The sequence below is a fragment of the Fonsecaea monophora genome, assembly GCF_001642475.1.
Source record: "Fonsecaea monophora strain CBS 269.37 chromosome Unknown Scaff46, whole genome shotgun sequence".
NCBI lineage: Eukaryota > Fungi > Ascomycota > Eurotiomycetes > Chaetothyriales > Herpotrichiellaceae > Fonsecaea > Fonsecaea monophora.
Genome location: NW_019173977.1, coordinates 20,954 through 38,680, shown reverse-complemented (window position 1 = coordinate 38,680; position 17,727 = coordinate 20,954). Strand labels below are relative to the sequence as shown.

The 17,727-nt window shown below is 52.9% G+C and overlaps 7 protein-coding genes across 7 annotated transcripts; 3 read left to right on the top strand and 4 right to left on the bottom strand.

The window, feature by feature from the left end:
- Positions 1-739: 739 nt before the first annotated feature.
- AYO21_06546 (hypothetical protein) lies at positions 740-1,984 on the bottom strand (the record flags this gene model as incomplete). The annotated part of the gene is made up of 3 exons (XM_022656505.1): positions 740-1,246; positions 1,369-1,890; positions 1,955-1,984. 3 exons carry the CDS (start codon positions 1,982-1,984, stop codon positions 740-742), a joined length of 1,059 nt encoding a protein of 352 aa, XP_022511115.1.
- A 1,564-nt stretch (positions 1,985-3,548) lies between these two features.
- AYO21_06545 (hypothetical protein) lies at positions 3,549-5,122 on the top strand (the record flags this gene model as incomplete). The annotated part of the gene is made up of 3 exons (XM_022656504.1): positions 3,549-4,110; positions 4,158-4,954; positions 5,021-5,122. 3 exons carry the CDS (start codon positions 3,549-3,551, stop codon positions 5,120-5,122), a joined length of 1,461 nt encoding a protein of 486 aa, XP_022511114.1.
- A 1,336-nt stretch (positions 5,123-6,458) lies between these two features.
- AYO21_06544 (hypothetical protein) lies at positions 6,459-9,381 on the top strand (the record flags this gene model as incomplete). Its single annotated transcript, XM_022656503.1, has 2 exons — positions 6,459-9,324; positions 9,371-9,381. The coding sequence occupies 2 exons, from the start codon at positions 6,459-6,461 to the stop codon at positions 9,379-9,381; spliced, it is 2,877 nt and encodes a 958-aa protein (XP_022511113.1).
- A 686-nt stretch (positions 9,382-10,067) lies between these two features.
- On the bottom strand, positions 10,068-11,289 carry AYO21_06543 (hypothetical protein; the record flags this gene model as incomplete). Its single annotated transcript, XM_022656502.1, has 2 exons — positions 10,068-10,645; positions 10,905-11,289. 2 exons carry the CDS (start codon positions 11,287-11,289, stop codon positions 10,068-10,070), a joined length of 963 nt encoding a protein of 320 aa, XP_022511112.1.
- Positions 11,290-13,016: 1,727 nt separating this feature from the next.
- AYO21_06542 (hypothetical protein) lies at positions 13,017-13,980 on the top strand (the record flags this gene model as incomplete). The annotated part of the gene is made up of 2 exons (XM_022656501.1): positions 13,017-13,152; positions 13,208-13,980. The coding sequence occupies 2 exons, from the start codon at positions 13,017-13,019 to the stop codon at positions 13,978-13,980; spliced, it is 909 nt and encodes a 302-aa protein (XP_022511111.1).
- Positions 13,981-14,264: 284 nt separating this feature from the next.
- Positions 14,265-15,075, bottom strand: AYO21_06541 (hypothetical protein; the record flags this gene model as incomplete). The annotated part of the gene is made up of 2 exons (XM_022656500.1): positions 14,265-14,588; positions 14,842-15,075. 2 exons carry the CDS (start codon positions 15,073-15,075, stop codon positions 14,265-14,267), a joined length of 558 nt encoding a protein of 185 aa, XP_022511110.1.
- Positions 15,076-16,285: 1,210 nt separating this feature from the next.
- Positions 16,286-17,592, bottom strand: AYO21_06540 (hypothetical protein; the record flags this gene model as incomplete). Its single annotated transcript, XM_022656499.1, has 2 exons — positions 16,286-17,065; positions 17,119-17,592. 2 exons carry the CDS (start codon positions 17,590-17,592, stop codon positions 16,286-16,288), a joined length of 1,254 nt encoding a protein of 417 aa, XP_022511109.1.
- Between the last annotated feature and the right edge of the window lie 135 nt (positions 17,593-17,727).

The following is a 17,727-nucleotide window of genomic DNA, read 5'->3' as shown; positions in this document are numbered from 1 at the left end:
CCCAGTATGCGGAGACGAGGCGCACAAGTGCCCGTGGTTGGTGGACAGGGCGAGTCATGACAGCGAGGGATTCTGGAGAGGCTTGTGCTTCTCCTCCAGAAGACCACCGGAATGGTTGTCCACCAACCCCCTAGTCATTGCCCTCTATGGGTACTGTCACAGCTACCCCCGAAGCGGCGTCGCTATGAACTTTTTGTGAGAGAGCGAGCGAGCGAGCGGATGAGGGCGGGATATTGGAGATGCCCAGGAACAGCTTTACGGTTTATGACATGACATGACAGGACACGAAACATGATGCAATACAATGAATATAACGCAACGCAACGCAACATCTTTGGGCAGGGAGGAAGGGAGCAAGGACGGAAGGAAGGAAGGACAGGAGGAACCTGTCCTCGGTTGGCGGTGGGGAGCAAGCGGACCAAGGGCAAGGAAGGAAAAGGAGGCGAATAGGTATTTAGTCAAATGAGTGTTTTATTCACGAATTTTGAACGATGGAAAATCACTAGGGAAGAATGAAGAATGAAGAATATGGAAATGGACGATGGGAAATTTACCTTGGAATACCCATGTACCTATGTAAGGTATTCATGATATGAACAAGTCAATAGACATTGAAGACTGGACATTTCCTTGATACCTCGTCGACAGTACTCGGTTCTTGTAGACCCTGTCCTTTTTTTTTCTTTTTTAATATTCATCAGCACGACCTTTTTAGACAATTCCCCTTTGTTCTGACCAGTTATTCCGGGTCCGCAATCTTGAGAATGCTCTTCCCCAAATTCTCGCCACGGAGCATGCCCAAAAACCCTTCTGGCGCGTGGTCCATGCCCACGGTGATGTGGTCGACCGACTTGAAGCTGCCGTCCTGGATCCACTGGGTGACTTTCTCGTCGCGCTCGGCGCGCCACGCCGCGATGTTCGGGTCGAAGACCAGAAACCCCTGCCAGCGCAGACGCTTGCGCACGACCGAGGCGTAGTTCTTGACGCCGTACGGCGTCGTCTCGCGCGCGTTGTTGTACGTCGAGATGGAGCCGCAGGCGACGATACGGCCAAAGTTCTTCATGTTGGCCAGCGCCACGTCGAGCAGTTCCCCGCCCACGTTGTCGTAGTAGATGTCGATGCCGTCGGGGGCGAGCCTCTTGACGGCGTCGGCGATGGACTCTTTCTTGTAGTTGAACCCGGAGGTGAAGTGTAGGTCGTTGAGGATGTAGGACAGTTTGCGGTCGTCGCCGACGGAGCCGATGACCTGGTTTTTGTTTCTCGTTAGGTCTCACCTCTGGGGAGATTTCTCTCTCTCTCTCTCTCTCTCGGGAAAAAGGTGGAAGAATCGAGGTTGGGTAGAGAATAGAGCCAGCAGGAGGAACATACATGTAGACCTTCTCGGACGGCAATCTGTCCCACCATCTGGCCCACGGCGCCCGCGGCGGCAGAAACCAGAATCACGTCCCCTTTCTTGGGCTGCCCGATCTCGTGCAGCGACCCGTAGGCCGTCATGCCCGTCATGCCTAACAGGCCCAGGTACGCGGTCAGGGGCACGCCTTCTTTCGGCTCGATGATCTCGGTGGTGGCGACGGCCGACTCTTCCTTTCTCGAGTACGACTCGGTGCCGGAGGCGAGCAACATGACGATGGCGCCCGGTTGGATCTTGGGGTTGTCGCTCTTCAGCACTTTGCCGATGACACTGACGCTGATGACGGGCTCGCCCGTGTTCATGGCCCCCACGTACGATTGAATGCTCGGGTCTCGCATTCGGCCGCGTTGGCTGGGGTCGTATGCCGCATAGTAGTTTTTGGTGGTGAAGCCGCCCTTGGGTGGAGGTGCGGCTTCGTCGAATCCAATGTCCTCGACTGTCAGGTCTTTACCTGGGACGGGCCAGCCATTGGGGATGGCCTTTATTGTGTTGTGTCAGTGCTCTACACCTATCTCAACGATGGGAGAATGTAATGTCACTCACTTTGTAGATGAATGCCTTGTTCTCAACCATGTTGATGTATGTGGAAGAAGAGAAGAGAGCGGAGGAGGAATAGGACCTGGAAAAAGAGGTGGTAGTAAACCGGGCTTTTGTATGCTGTTCACCTATTCGTATGAAATTTCCTATCGTCTTGAAGAAAATGGTCATGATAATGTATTAGTCTTATTTGTAGGACTGCCCCATCCATAAAGAGTATCAGTCAGTCCACAGATTCTGGGATTGGGGGGAGTTCTGGCTAATGGCATCAACTACAGCCAACCACAAGCATCGCCAGTACCTCAAGGTTACCAGATTGTGCCTCGGTATGTAGCTGCTTGTGGCATTGATTGTTAATACAAAGGGAGCTGGGCACTACTGAGACTGGGGGACACATAAGTAATCGGCAATTTGATAACCCCGTGAGTGCCCGGCCTGGTCGTCACAAGCAGCCAGTGACAGCTGGAGATTGTGAGAAGATGGATATGATGGGACATGATGTGGATGATTTGTTGAAGGGTAAAGGGTGACGGTGGACGGTATACCGAGAAGGACGAGAAAGTGAGAGACTCTTGGCTGCCGTGGGTGCGTGGGTGTGTACTCGGTACCTAGGTAGGCGCCTAGGTGCGAGTTCCAGCTAAATAGTTCATAGTCTAGCGCCCATATAAGCTCTGGTGGTCCCCAAGACGATCATGGACTGGCCGAGGACATAATATTTTATAGGTGGTGCTGGGTATCTAGGGCTTCCCTAGCACATTCTGAGTATTAGCACCGAAGAGAAGCAGTAACAACCCATGAAACTCAATATGATAACATCACTATTAATACTCGGCAATATCAAGAAGAATCTCCTACGTACGTATGAGATTATTGAGAATCAGTGTCTCTTCTCTCTCATCGTCTTTCTTCTACTATTATTTATCCATCATGTTACTTGGGTATTCCGCCACCTGGCCTTCATCCTCGTCCAACCGTCAAAGGCCGGTGGTTGCCTAGACTTGAATATGTCTACATTTCCCTCCTCGTTTCATGCCCAAATGTATCATTACGAGTAGGATTCGACTCGACTGGCCAACAACAAACCTGAGATTGGAGTTAACAGTTTCACTCTTGCTCTTAAGAAAACAGACAGAGAGTCAACCTCTCTCAACAAACGGTAGGCTCATTGTCGGTCTCCCAGACATCACTTGTTTCTTGTTTCATCTAATCCATCTTACCATCCCCCCTTTTTTTTCCCTCCTCATTTGTGCCACTTCTGCCCAAAGTCTTGCCATCTATTATTGGACCAGTGACTAGTCATTCTAGCAGATGTTTTTCTTGGTGCAAAATCGACTCTTCCTTTACTCAAGCCTTGTCACTGAAAGTTAATGCCAATGCACCACTGCACCAAGGCCTTGTCGTTATCGCCTTGTGTCATCCATCATCATTGTTCTGATACTTGGTACCCCATCCCTCCTCGCTTCGCCCTGCTGCGAACCTCAAAGCTCTCTTTGCCTTTTCCCTGACCGCTAAGGCTGCTTCGTGCCGCCCGCAACCGCCATCACCGCCTTACCTTTTTATCATCGTTACACCTCTTACTATAGCCACAAACCCTATCGCCATGGCTGCCTTGCCTTCCCAACACGACCTGCTTCAGCGCCTCCATGACTACCGTATCTTTGACGAAAACCGCCAGAGCGAGATCGACTTTTTGATCCAGAGCTGTATTAAACTCAACAACACGTGCTCCACCCTAGAGTCAGATCTAGAGGATGAGAGAGCTACCCGCCGCATGTGGAAGAAGCGTGCCGAAGACGCCGAAGCTGCCGTGGCTCGCAAGTATACTGTGGTCCTCGTCGACGGTGATGGCTTCATATTCCGCAAGGCCTTCTTTGATGCCCTGAACGCTTCCGGTGGCTCCATGGCGGCCAATGAGCTTTACAACCAAGTCATCAAGCACCTAAAGGCGGCGGATGCGCTTCTAGGCATTAATCCCGACAGTGATGTCCTTGTCAACATCTATGCAAATAAGCAAGGCCTGGCCCGAACCCTTGCGGCTGCCGAGTACCTTAACCACCCTTCCCAGATCGACACCTTCTTTTGCTCCTTTACCCAGAGCCGCAGCCTTTTCCAGTTTATTGATTGTGGTCCGGGGAAAGAGAGGGTCGATGCTAAGTTACGAGGTAATGCCGTGTCAATGTGCTTGTGTCATTAACTAATCCCTCTCGAGATACCTTCCGCTTCTACGCAAATAATGCTCAATGTCAACGCATCTACTTGGCATGTTCTCACGATAATGGCTACATCGCCGAATTCGACAAATATCGCCATGACCCCGTGGCCTCCAAGGTGGTCCTAGTCCATGGCGCACAAACCGCTGCCGCTGCCCGAGCCTACGGCACTTTACCTTTCAAGACGACAAGATTTGACAATGTTTTCGAGTCCTCGCCCTTAGAGATCATTCCCAAGTCCGAGCCGGTTTATGTCCCACCCACCCTCGAATCACTCAGCCTAGCTTCCTCCTCCACCGAAAATGGTAGCTCGGATCTGACCCCAGCTGTCAGTAGGTCGAGCCATTCGTCCAACCCGACCCCACAATCCTTGACAACCATGGGTACACTTCCGCTCAATACCAGTATCAGAACCCCATCTCAACCTCAGTTGTCCACACCACCAACCGAGGTAGCGAGACCGAAACCTGCCCCTCCGGCCCATGTTGCAGCTGTTAATGGGGCCCACGAAGGCAAGGGCGGAATTCCAGTCAACCGCAACGGCCAAAGAATTGATCTAAAGATGAGAACTCCCACAGCATCGGAATTGGAAAAGTTTGAGGATCGTATCGCCATTCGGAAGCTCTGTAACGAGCATCATCTTCGAGACAACTGTGAATCGTACAGTTGTCGTTATGACCACGAACCCATCGACGCCGCCATGAGGAACACCTTACGCTATAAGGCGAGAAGCATTGCCTGTACTCAAGGATCCAAGTGTCGGCGAAGCGATTGTTTTTATGGCCACCAATGTCCGGTAAGTCATCTGGAGGGGTTCGTTGTGCTACCGTTGTGTCGTTTCAGTGTGCTGACGATCGAACAGTGGGGTAACAACAGCTGCGCAAATCCGAAATGCTCCTTTCTCAAAGCTGGTCTACACGACATCAGGGATCTGGAGATTGCCAAGGTCGTGGCATCTGTTTAAAACTGTTGAGCAGTGAGTCGAAGCCACGCAGAGGGATTTGAGGCTTGGAGAAAGGAGTTGTCGCAATGTAGTACCTCTCGTACTTCCTTTCTTATTTGATGGTTGAAGCAAGCGAGGCGAAAGCGAGATGCGAGTAGTTGATAGATAGCAGCATCTCTAGCAAATGTCTGCGTTGCTAATAACAAGTACTTCTTACAAATCCTGCCATCCCGGGAGCCAAAGTTTCCAGGGTCATTTCAACAGCTGGGCCGCCATCATGGGTGTTTGTACCAATTGAGGCGAATTTCTCGACAGTAGCGGTTTGCCTCGAGGCATCCAAGGCGAGTCCCGAAGGACTTTTGCATGGAATAGTGCAGCATGGTGCCCACTTGGTTGGAGGGATCTTTTGCTTTTTCCGGGGTTCTTTGTGTGAGTTTCTGCCGCGAGAAAGGCGAAAAGTAGGCCTGAAGCAGTTTAAGCGGCCAGCTTCCTCCACAGATCGGATGCACGGATGAAAAGCTTCCTCCCTGCTCGCCTGGGTCAGCTCATCCTTGTTGGCATTGGGCACCCGTGGACGTGTCCTGGGGAGGCCTGGGTAGTGGGTGCATATCCTCCACTCAGCGTCGACTGCGACTCCGCTACCCGCTGATCAGGAGACCACACAGAACCATCATCCATGCACGACTGCGCTGCTCTTCCACCTGGATTGCGATGCTTTTCTGCCCATGCAAGCCATGCAAGCCATGCCACCTACTTCCCGGCACGCTTGACACGACCATTTTGCTCGTCAGGCTGCTACTGCTGCTTGTCATTGACTAAAAAAACCTTGGATTAGCACCTGCCTGTCGGGCGAACAAATGGCATGGTTGGTCACAGACAACTGCGGCAGGCTGCAACGAGGCATCAAACAACAACCTCTTCCACTGAACTCGTGGCTCAAGGCCCTGGTTCGCGCGCTTGACATTCATCATCCATCATTCACTTGCTCAGCCGTCACAGATTTCTGCCTTTTCCCTCTTTTTGCCTTGTTTATCCCCTTGTTATCTCTCTTGGCTGACTTGAGAAAAGGCAGAAGCCAGATCTTCGTGCCTGTGACTCGATCTCTGCTGCTGCTGTCGTTTGCTCTGCCTCAGCCTCAATTCTGCCTGAGACAGCCTACTTTTTTTTTCATCTCTTATACCTTTTGTGAATCACCCCCTCACCCCCCTACATTCCTTCTACGCCTTGTGTATTGAGGCGCTGGCGGCTCATCTTCCCCGATCCACATCTCTTCGCTATTGACCTACCTACAGTGTTACACTTTACACCACTAGACCTCGACTTTCCAACCCCTCCCCACCTTTATTCCCCAGGCAAGATGGACCAAAACTCCGGTGTCACAGCAGAAACAAAGAAGGCAGAGTCTTCGGCCGAACGCCCCACCACCAGCAAGATTCCTGCACCAAAGACTGCCAAAGACAAGAAGAAATACAAGAAGCAAGTTGGACCGTCCAGCAAGGCCAAGTCAAAACGTGGTAGCAAGAAGAAGGAAATCGTAGAGACGGAAGATGAATCGTCAGACTCCGAGTCCTCCTCGGAAGCCTCGACCGATAGTGACGACTCGAGCGACTCAGGGAGCGACTCTTCGTCCTCTGTCGCGCTTTCCAAGAAGAAATCCAAAGTCAAGAAGCTGAAGGCTCAGGCAAAAGCCCTCGTCAAAGAACTGGAGAAGCAGAAGAAGAGATCCAAGAAAAAGATCACAACTGAAGACGAGGACTCATACAGCGAGGATGACTCTGAGGAAGAGATCATCAGACCTCGGTCAAGAGTTCGAGTCAAGCCGTCCAAGAGGGTGTCTAGGAAACACGACAGCCCAGATCGGGGGGAATGTGATGTTATTGAGATCCGTGAAGACCCCAAGTCTGCAAGATTACGCCAACTGAAATCCTCCTTGCGAAAGCTTGACTTTGACAATAATCCTCTTGCTCCTCCGTCAGCTGTGTTCGGGATGCCCCGAGCCCAGCTTAATCCAGAGCCGATCCCCCTCAGCAGTTATGACAAACCTCGAAGAAACCGGCGTAGAGAGGCCGTTCTCGAAGACGAAATCCTCCTCGAGGACCTCGAGGAAGTTAAGCCGAAGAAGCAGAAGAAGCCGAAACGCGCCTCCAAAGTGGCCTACAAACGAGTGGACCAACTTTGGGACCAATCGATCCACAACTTCAAGCTCACAGAGACTGTCAAAAATACCGGGGAGGCCATCTGGGACCAGTATATCTTCACTGTTCGTCGTCGGTTCGACTGGGAGCACAAATACCTGGCAACGGTTGTCGACATCAAATCCGAACCTCTCAAGCAATGCCTTCAACATGTCATGGCGGGCGTCAAGGGAATCAGCCTGGTAGAAGATACGCCGCACCTGGATCCCAATATGCTCTTCTTGTATCTAGAAGAGATGAGGGACTATATCAGGACCCTCGAGGACGACGCTGGAGGAAAGAAGCGCAAGGAGGCAAAGATTTCAAAGACCAAAGCCAAACATCTTCGAGTCATGGTCAAATACCTGGACAAAGATTTTGCCGAGACCAAGAAGAATCTGTACCCAATGCTGGATAATGGCATGATCACCTTTGACCTCCTCTGGGCCTTGTATAAGCCGAATGCCATTGTGTACACTTCGACTTACGGTGATCAGGAGGAACCGCGGGCTTTCAAGATCGATTTCACCACCAAAGAATCGCACTTCATGAGGGGCAGTTGGTACATCGTCGAAGGCCGATACCTCGAGTACGACGGCAAGAACTTTGGCATGGGCACCACTCACGCGGAAATCTCCTCCTTCCAAGGTGTGCGCAAGATAACCTCGCTGGATTGCTATCCACTTCAGTATCATAAACATGCGGAGAAGATGAGAACCCAGCTCATTGACCGAGGCAAGCATTTTGTGGCCCTGCAAGGTATGAATTATCGTCACCATAGGGGCATGGCATACACCAAACGCAAGAAGCAAGTGCTGAAGATCAACATTGACGGGCGTGTCATGGTCGATCCCGCCATCCATCGCCGAATCAATCCCAACTATCCAGCCAGCGTCATCAAGCCAAAGGACGATCCAGACGGAGGCATGCTCGACGACACCGATGAGAGCTACGGCTTTGACAGTGGTAGCGACATGGAGGCCAATAACCAGACCACTCCTTCCGATGAAACCATTCAGGTGCAGGAGACCAAGAGGTACAAAGTGGTCAGGACGCCAAATGGTGAAAATGTCATTGTGGAGGTCAACTCAAAGGAAGACATCGACTGGAGCCAGAACACGGAACCACTTGGGGACGACAAGCTATCCACCCACGAATTTACTGAGGAAGAATTGCTCATTGCCAGCCCTGTCGTTCTGGGTTTTGCTTTTGGCGAAAAGCTTTGGCTCGAGTTCACCGTCTCTGGCATTTCTGATGTCGTCTTCAACGACCAAGCCTTTGAGAGTCTCGTCCTTCCTGACAACCACAAGTCCATTGTCAAGGCTCTTGTCTCCAGTCACACTTTTCAAGCCCACAAGAGTATTGATGACATCATCTCTGGCAAAGGCCGTGGCTTGGTGGCTGTTCTCCACGGTCCTCCAGGCACCGGCAAGACACTTACTGCGGAAGGGATTGCGGATCTCCTCAAGTGTCCGTTGTACATGGTCAGTGCGGGCGACCTGGGCACCGAACCAACTAAGCTCGAAAAGGAACTCCAAAACATTCTGGATATTGCCCACAGTTGGGGAGCAATCCTGTTGCTGGACGAAGCCGATGTCTTTTTGGAACAACGTTCCATTCACGACATCCATCGCAATGCGCTTGTCAGCATCTTCCTTCGCCTTCTCGAATACTTCCAAGGCATTCTGTTCCTGACCACCAACCGCGTGGAGACGTTTGACGCTGCCTTTGTGTCACGAATCCATCTATCGCTGCGGTTCCAGAACCTTACGACCAAGGCGAAACGCACCGTATGGAAGCTCTTCATTGATCGGGTTAAGAACCAAGAAGGGATGCAAGTTGCGAATATCACCGAGCAAGATTACAACGACCTTGCGCGCCGTGAAGTCAATGGGCGCCAGATCAAGAACTTGGTGCGTGCTGCACAGGCTCTGGCTGTCCACGAAGAAGTGCCTTTGAGTATGGTGCATATCAGGCGCGTGATTGACGTGGCTGAGAGCTTTGAGATGGACCTCAAGGGTGGGACTGGATACACCGATGCCATGAGAAGTGAGTTTTGTCCACCAAAGTGCTAGTGTCTTACTGACTTTGATAGGCTATACTTGACATGCCACCCTTTTCGACTACTCTACGATAACCAAGAGTGCTACTGCTCAATCAGTAACCACCGCCTTTCCTCCCCACCCCGTCCAGACTGGCCACCAAGGGCACTGTCATGGGGTGATCGTATTGGGTATAGGCCAAGACCCCAACCAAACAGTCTCATTTCTTCGGCGCATGGTTTCGGTGGGTGAACGGGCTCGGTGGACAGAACTGCAAGATTTTGTTTTTAGCGATTTGTTTCATGCACGTATTTGACGATACCAGCCGTTTGTGTCAGTCCACGGACACTTTGTCGGGCTACGAGACATGGAGACAGGGTCAAACGAGAGGCTAGGTGGCATGATGGCATGAGTTACGAGGCAAGGCGTTTATGGGTATGGTTTGAGCAGGCGAGTCTTTTATTTTCCGGCACCGTTGACTGCATCATAGCCTGAGGGCTTCAGCCTATTGAGTATGCATAATCAGATGGGTATTCCGTTCACTTTGTCTGAACCGCGTTGTGTTTTCGTGGATGTGTCGATTTCTGCATGGTACATGTCCTCCTTCCGTTTGAGAGGCCGCTTTGCTTTTTGCTCAAGACTTTCGTCTGCAATGGTTGGACACGCAAGTCTATCCAGCCATGCAGGTGTCTCTCCCTTCTCTCCCCTCTATCCTTTCCTTCATCGCCCCCTTCGATTCGGCCGGCCTCTTTACTGAGCGAGATATCCACCATCCACCACGATGGACTGGCCGGTCATCCAGCTAGCGCCTTCACCGGCGAGGAAGACGGCAGCGCGGGCAATGTCCTCGGCCCTGCCTGTGCGGCCCCAGGGATGCAACATCTTCATCGTGGCGTCCATGCTGTCGCGGTCGTTCTTGGAGTACATGTTCTCGAGCAGGGCCGTGTCGGCAAAGCCCGGCTGGATGGCGTTGATGTGGATGCCGTCCTTTGCGTACTCGAGCCCAACCGCCCGCGTAAGCCCCAAAACCGCGCTTTTGCTCGCACAATACGGCGATGTGCCGGGCATCGCGATGCTCCCCATGATGCTAGAGATGTTGATGATCCAGCCGCGGTGCACGTCCGACGTCGTGGTCCCCAACGCACCGGCGGGCCGCGAGTGTCGCGGGTGCGGCTCCTGCGCGAGCATCTGCGTCACGGCGTACTTTGTCCCCAGCCATACGCCCTTGATGTTGACTTGGTACGTCAGGTCGAGCGCCGCGACGGGCGTCTCGTGGATCCGGGGGAACGCGCCGGAGTATTCTTTTGAGCCAGTTTCGGCCGAGATTCCTGGAGAGAGCCGCAATGGGGAGAGAGGTGAGGTTAATGCGTGGATGGACGAGGGATATTGAGCAGGCCAAACGAGTAAACGAGTTCAGGAGTTCAAGAGTGAAGAGTGGGAAGTGCAAAGGACGAGGGAAGAGGTAGGTAAGGACGCAGGCAGTCAACAACCACCCAACTACCCACCTACACAACAGAGAGAAAGAGAGAGGTTGAACACTCTCTTCTCGACCAAGTGAAGATGATGAGGGACGGAAGAGAAACTCACCAGCATTATTCACCATGATATCCAACCTGCCGTACCTCTGGACGGCAAAGGCAACAGCGGCCTTGACGCTCTCCTCGTTCGTGACATCACACTGGACGAAGCTGGCCCTGTCCTTTGAAGGTGCAGGCCACTTGGTGTTGACCAAGTCGACCGTCGGCGTCGTCAGGTCCGTATCCTTGAGCCTTCCCGCGATGGTCGGGGCCACGGGCGGCGTCGGTTTCAGGTCTGCAGACACGACGTACGCGCCTGCAGCGGCGTATGCGAGGGCCATGGCGCGTCCGAGACCCGACGAGGCGCCGGTGATCAGGGCGACTTTGTCTTCGAGGGAGGCGATGTTGCCGATAGGCGAGTCGCTGGCGGGGAAGACGTGTGGTGGGGGGTCCATGTTGAGTGGTGTTTATAGACAGAGATGGAAGGAGGTATACAATGGCAATCAGATGTGGTGGAAAGGGGTAGGTCTTTTGTCTCTTGACAAGAGATATACCTTAGATATAGATGTACTGGTATGTTAATGTTTATGTAGCTATGTAGCTATGTATGTATGGACATAAATACCTAGGTTAACCTGTGTATATGTAGCAAAAACCCAAACCTCCCCCATACGAGAGATTCCGAGAATGGCATCTGGACATGTACTGCCGAGCCATGAAAGGAGGGGCAACCAAGGCCTGCGAGTCAATTGTATGAGGAACTCCATGGTTGCTCTCTCACCACCTGCCTCGTATTGAAACAACTCGTACTCGGCCCCGAGTGAGTTGGGACAAGTACATACATACTACTACTTCCCCTCCTGGTCCCTCCTTTATTGAGGGCCTAGTCGCGTGCAATTCTCCTTTCGAGCGAGACGACGAGACAGCGAAATGACAAGCGGGTTAAGTGAGTGAGTGAGTGAGTGACGCGTGGAAGTCTGACTCGACTTCACTTAGTAGCCTCACGATCCTCCCTTCTTCGCTTCCCCCTCCTCTGGCCAGCCGCCTGGCTAGCCATCCACACGAGGAGAGGACATATTGCATCTCTGCGCTGTTTCTAAATACTGCGTTTCGGGCCGAGCGAGTACATACGCGTATGACGATGAGGGGGGAGCAGCCTTGGAATTGGGAAGCAGGAGTGGACAAGGCAACAAGGGAAGATGTCTCTTCGTGTTGGTCTTGAAAGTCCCCCACCGTTTTGCCGACTGCGGCCCGAGGCTCAGAAAGCTGCCTCTGCACGTCAGGGTCAGGGGCGGAGGAATTATATGGTTGAGCGCACTCGGAGGATATACGCCGCAGGCGCAGGCGGGTGACTGGAAGAAATACTCCAAAGAGGGAGAACCTGGCACCCCTCTGATATTTGCGGTCTTTTGCGGTCTTTTCCAGCCAGCCAGCCAGCCAGCCAACCAGTTTGTCTTTCTAAGCAGGCGAGTATCAACCATGGCCATGTGTATGATCATGAACAGAGGGAAGGCGAACCACAAAATCTTGACCTTCGTCATTTATCAACTTCCTTCAACACTATTACTTTTCCGGGTGAATCAGTATTCCTCAATAGGTCATAGGTCAAGTCACATTCCCCCAGGGTAGGCTTAATGCGATCGGGCTCCATTTCATTGACTGTCAAAAACTGTATGATTATGAATCTTTTTGCTTGGCCATTTCACGTCGAACAAGTCACTCCAAACCAAACCAGCACAACCCGCAACCCATCAGGTACCAGCCTGCCTGTCAGCGAGCGCCAACAAGAGGAAAAAAGAAGTCCTTTCGCCACGGATTTGGAAACATTGGATAAATGGTCGAATCAACATGCGCGGTGTAACCGTGGTATGGGATCTTGGCCGAATACGGTAGGGATACGGTATGTACAGTAGACTCCACCCTCTTCATTATTGACGTTGGCCTGCTCGGTAAGGGGTGTTTGATACAGAATAAATGCCTCTGTTGTGGATATTGAGGATGGAGCGAGGTCGAGGGTAAGGGGCGAGGTGGAGAGATGGATATGTATGTGTGTATAAAATATATATATGAGAAAAGGCCCTGCGACGTTGGTCCTCCCTTTTCAGAGACAAGCACATCGACACCCAAGACAACAGAATACATCTTTGACTTAAGTTCCCAAAAGAAAAAACAAAAAACAAAAATGCAGGACCAGAAACCAACCGCCCTCTTCAAAATCTACTCGTCGACCGCTTCTCAATGGGCCGGCGTCCCTCTCCTCGGCCTCGTCGAGAAGGGATACCCTGAAGGGAGCTATGAAGTCGACAACATTGATTTGAGTGAGTAACCTACTTTGTTCCCGGTCTTATATGTCTCGCACATGGCTCGCAACAGTGGCTGATGACGACGTTGGCAAACCAGTGAACGGCGGCAATTTCCACCCAGACTACGTCGCCATCAACCCCAACGGGACGATTCCCTCGCTGACCAGCCCGGTCCTGCCGGCGCCGTTGGTCGAGAGCGCCGATATCCTCGTCTACCTCGACGAGGGCCGTCCGGAGGGGATCACCCTGTCTCCCGGAAAGAAAGGGGGCGATGTCGATGTCGTCGACAAGGTCAAGGAGGTCATTGACCTGGTCCACTCGCCGCAGCTCAGCACAAACATCATCCTCCTCGACGCCCGCGACCGGGACGAACTCAAGGCAAAACAGGCCAGTCCGTTCCGCGACTTTCTCGCCGCCCGCCAGGCCGCGCTGGACGGGTACGCCGCCCAGTTCCCCGATAGCGACTTTTACCGGTCGCGCCGGGACATGAACCATGCCATTTATAGGCATTACTACCTCGACGGAGATGATCATCAAGACTTCTTCGACCAAAGCCGCGCCGACTACCGCGGTTTCGCCGCCGGGGTCGCCCAGCTCGACGCGACCCTCGTGCTGCCCTACGCCGCGGGCCCCGACCTGACACTCGCCGACCTCCACGTCGTGCCCTGGCTGGCGCACGCCATGTGGGGGGCCGGCAGCGAGCGCATCGACGACTTTGCGCCCCTCGAGGCGCTGGTGCGCAAGACGGTGCCGGAATTTTGCGTGGGGGGGAAGGTGAGGGCGTGGTGGGCGAATATGCTGCAGCGCGAGTCGGTGCGGAGGGTGTATCCGAGGCCACATTGAGTATCGAGTCAGGAGTCAGGGCTCGGAGGGGTTCGTCTCTGGTGGTAGGGTGGATATCTAGGTACCCAGGTGGGTATGTAAGTAGGCTGTGGTGAGGGAAATACCAAATACCAGGTCAGATGTCAAAGGCTACAAGCCAAAAGCTATTACTACTAGTGGTACTTTGCGTGTGCAGATCCTGAGGTACACGATCGTGATGTATCACAGATCTCTTCTGTGCCTCTCTCCCTCTCGCGCCCCATCCTCTCCCCATCCTCTCCCTCTTCTTTGTGTGAGTATATGTATCACGCATCCAAGACATTTCCGCCAAACTGGCCCGCAATGTTCCCCTTGGGCTGAAATTCACACACCAGGTAATAATCGCCGTGGGCCGTGGCACACTGGTTCGCCGACCACGAGCACCCGATCTTGGTCGTGGCCTTCCACACCAGCTGCGTGAAGTGGTACTGGCCCGAGTGGTCCGTCGCCCACGAGTAGTAGTCGCGCACCTCGCCGTACCACCAGTCCAGACCCTTTTTCAGCCACAGCGTGAAGTTGGGGACGGTGCTGGGAGGGGTCAGGTAGAACGAGTAGATGTTTTCGCCGTAGGGGTTGTTGGGCTTGTTCTCCTCCCGATTTCCACCCGAAGGGGTGGGGGTGGGGAGGAAGGAGGTTAGTAAAGGATATGATGGGATGGGACGGGATAGGATGGGATAGGTTAAGGGGGTAAGAGGTTTCAAGAAAGAGTCTTTGACGGGCATGTTATGTAGGTAGATGTATGTATCTACCCATGTAGGTATATGAGAGAGATAGGGAGTGTGCGTGTAGCTGAACATAAACCGCCAAAGCCAGCCAACCAAAAGGAGATGGGAAGAAACATACCGTATGCACCGGACTACACCTCGTCGCCGCCGTCTTGGCCGCCTGCGCAAGTGCATTGTCCCACGTCACGGCCGGCGCAGAGTGCAAGGCCCGATAGGCATTGACCCGGGCCAGGACCGTGTTTTTAAACGTCGCGTCGGTCGGTGGAGGCGGCACCGCCCGCTTCTCGAGAGGTGGCCCTTGGACCATTGCGTGCTCGTGCTCGTGCTCGTGCCCCGAAAACGGAGACGCCATGGTCGATATGTTCGACATGGTCGACGACAGAAAGAGGAGGAAGAAGAGGAGTAGAGGAGTAGATGCTGTGGGACACCGCATGGTGAATGCCGTGACTGTCACTGTCGGTGCTCGCTGTGATGTTGGGTCAGGCTTTGTGAGGAACTATAATGATCGCGAAAGAACAGAGCGATGCTGAGGGAGAGACAGAGGTAGAAGGGGAGTTTCGAAACCAGAGAAAGAGAGTGAGCTCTCCTGGGGAAGTGATATGTCAGCTCAGCGACCTAATAACCATTCCTTCAGCTTCGATTCCGCCTTCAGCGATACGAAGGACAGCATCGAACTGAATAGCTGCCTGGTGGTTGGTTCAAGACATCTCTCTCTCTGTGGAAGGCTGAATACGAGACTGAACCTGTCATCTGAGCTCGTACGAGGGACCTTTACGAGAAATATGCCCCAACGAACCCCAGCTTTGACAATTCGTTTCGTGTTTTTCAGGCTGGACAAGCCTTGGGATGGTGGTGCAAGTGATGGGGATGGGCATGGCCATGTATTGTAGGTAGTTGTGTCACTCGAGATCAATCCATCTGTGCAGCAGCGAATGATGGATGCAGTGGTGTGGTCCGAGCTGAACCTGACAGGGACAGGGAAAAGCAAACAAGCCATGTGAGTGAGTGAGTGAGTTAATTAACTTCGAGGCTGAGGTTGAGGCTGGAAAGGCGGATACGAGTCGGCGACGGTAAGTCGTGCACCGACTCTTCGTGTCACAGTCGAGCTCGTATTCCATTTCTTGGGAGAGAGACAGGCCCTAAGCAACAAGAAAATTCCAGCAGTGGTGATTCCTTTACCTTGGCTTGCAGACGTTGGGAGTTGTTGACAAGGATGTACATCCCCCAGCTTCGAATTACAGACGGATCCTGGATATTATCAAGAGACGAATTCAACAGCTATGCGCCGTTTGGGCGAAGCAATCACCTCATGACCAACAAAAGAAAAGTACAACAGAGATCTCGGCAAGGTTAGAATTCCAACGGCGCATGCGCATATACAAAACATGCATCTCCCCCATATATAAACCAACTTGATCGCCTTTGAGATGACATGCAAGATTCGCTGTACAAGTCGTAGTCCTCGTAGCCTCTCTGCACGCGATGGACAATAGGCAGAATGAGGTCTCTCCAAATACCACTGACACGCATATCGCTTCAGGGTAGGTTATAGATAAAAAATGTCACGTAGAGACTGGCGCCGACACCTTGCTCTTCTCAGCAAGTCGGAATGCTTGCTCCAGTTCATCGTCACTGTCATCAGATAGTTCGTCCAGCATGCGGTCAATGAGGGCTCCCTTGTCAAAGGGTGGTGCTGTGGAACCAGCGTCGGAAAACACCACTTTTTTCGGTGAGGTGACCGACGTTTGACTAAATTGTGTTCGTAGTGGTGAGGTCTGCGACGAGAATACCTGTGCAGAGCGGAGGGAAGAATCTTGCGAAGCATGGGAAGGTGGGTTGTATCCCGAGTTGTTGGGGCTGGCCATGAAAAGGAGGGTTTCTACCGCGTCTGCTTCCATCGCAGCATTCTGGCTTGGGGTTCGCTGATTAGTGTGCGGCCTCGACGAATGCAAGTTTCCAGTCTGCACGTGGATTCCGTTAGCGCTCTGAATTCCCGCATTTGGAGTCGGACGCCGGCGAGAACTGGGAATAATATCGACTGGAGGAGCAAGGGCGCGACGCGACGATACTGGAGGACTGCCAACCATGTTCACGAGCCCGCGGCTTTCAAGAGCCACAGTGCTGTCGGACGATTCGCTCTCGCTTGATTCGCACTGGTATTTTCTGGACATGGCAGTTCTGGGCGAAAGCATCTGTTGATCGTGTAGATTTTGAAACCCAGACACGGTTGACCGTGGTGATTGGGATGCTAAAGATTCCACTTCATCCAACGACCGCGATTGCCAGCCGTTCTGGACTTTGACCATGGCATATTTCAGTCTGGTGCGCAACTGCTGTGAGAGCTGGATTCTCGTCAGATCACCAGAACTATGGAGGCGGAAATGGATAAACTTACTTCGAGGACATTGCCCTTTGTTTGGTTTGAAGTTGCGCTCGATGCATGAGAAGGACCAACACCGTTAGGTCTGGGGACACCCTCCTCCGCCACATCCACACTCGATCTCTTGACTTCACCACTCGCGGTTCGCTTGATACCCGAGGTATGTGGTGGAGGACTCTGGGAGGTTGAGTTGGTCTTTTCCTGTTGACCTTGTTCAACCCCAGTGTGCTCCGCGTTCAACCTTTCCTCCTGTTGTGAAAGAGTCTCTGTCGCTTGCGATCCCCCATGGCTCGAGAGGGCTGACGAAATGGGTGACACTTCGTCGTGATCTACTGACGGATTATCCACGCTGGTAGATGTGTTACTAGTAGACAGAGTGAGGTCTTTCGGTTGGGAGGACTGGGTATCGCTCGAGTCTCCAGAGGGCGGAGCGGGACGGACAGCCTCTGGCGGTAAGGGTGCAGGTGTCAGTTCAGGTGGATCCGGCATGGCTGAAGCATCATGCGCCGTGGCATGCTGCATATTCGACTCGGTCATCCGGCGTGGAGCGGGCACGCTTTGTAGATATAGTAGGTCGCGGGTAGAGACGGATGGGCGGATCGCAAAGACGCTCGCATATGAGGA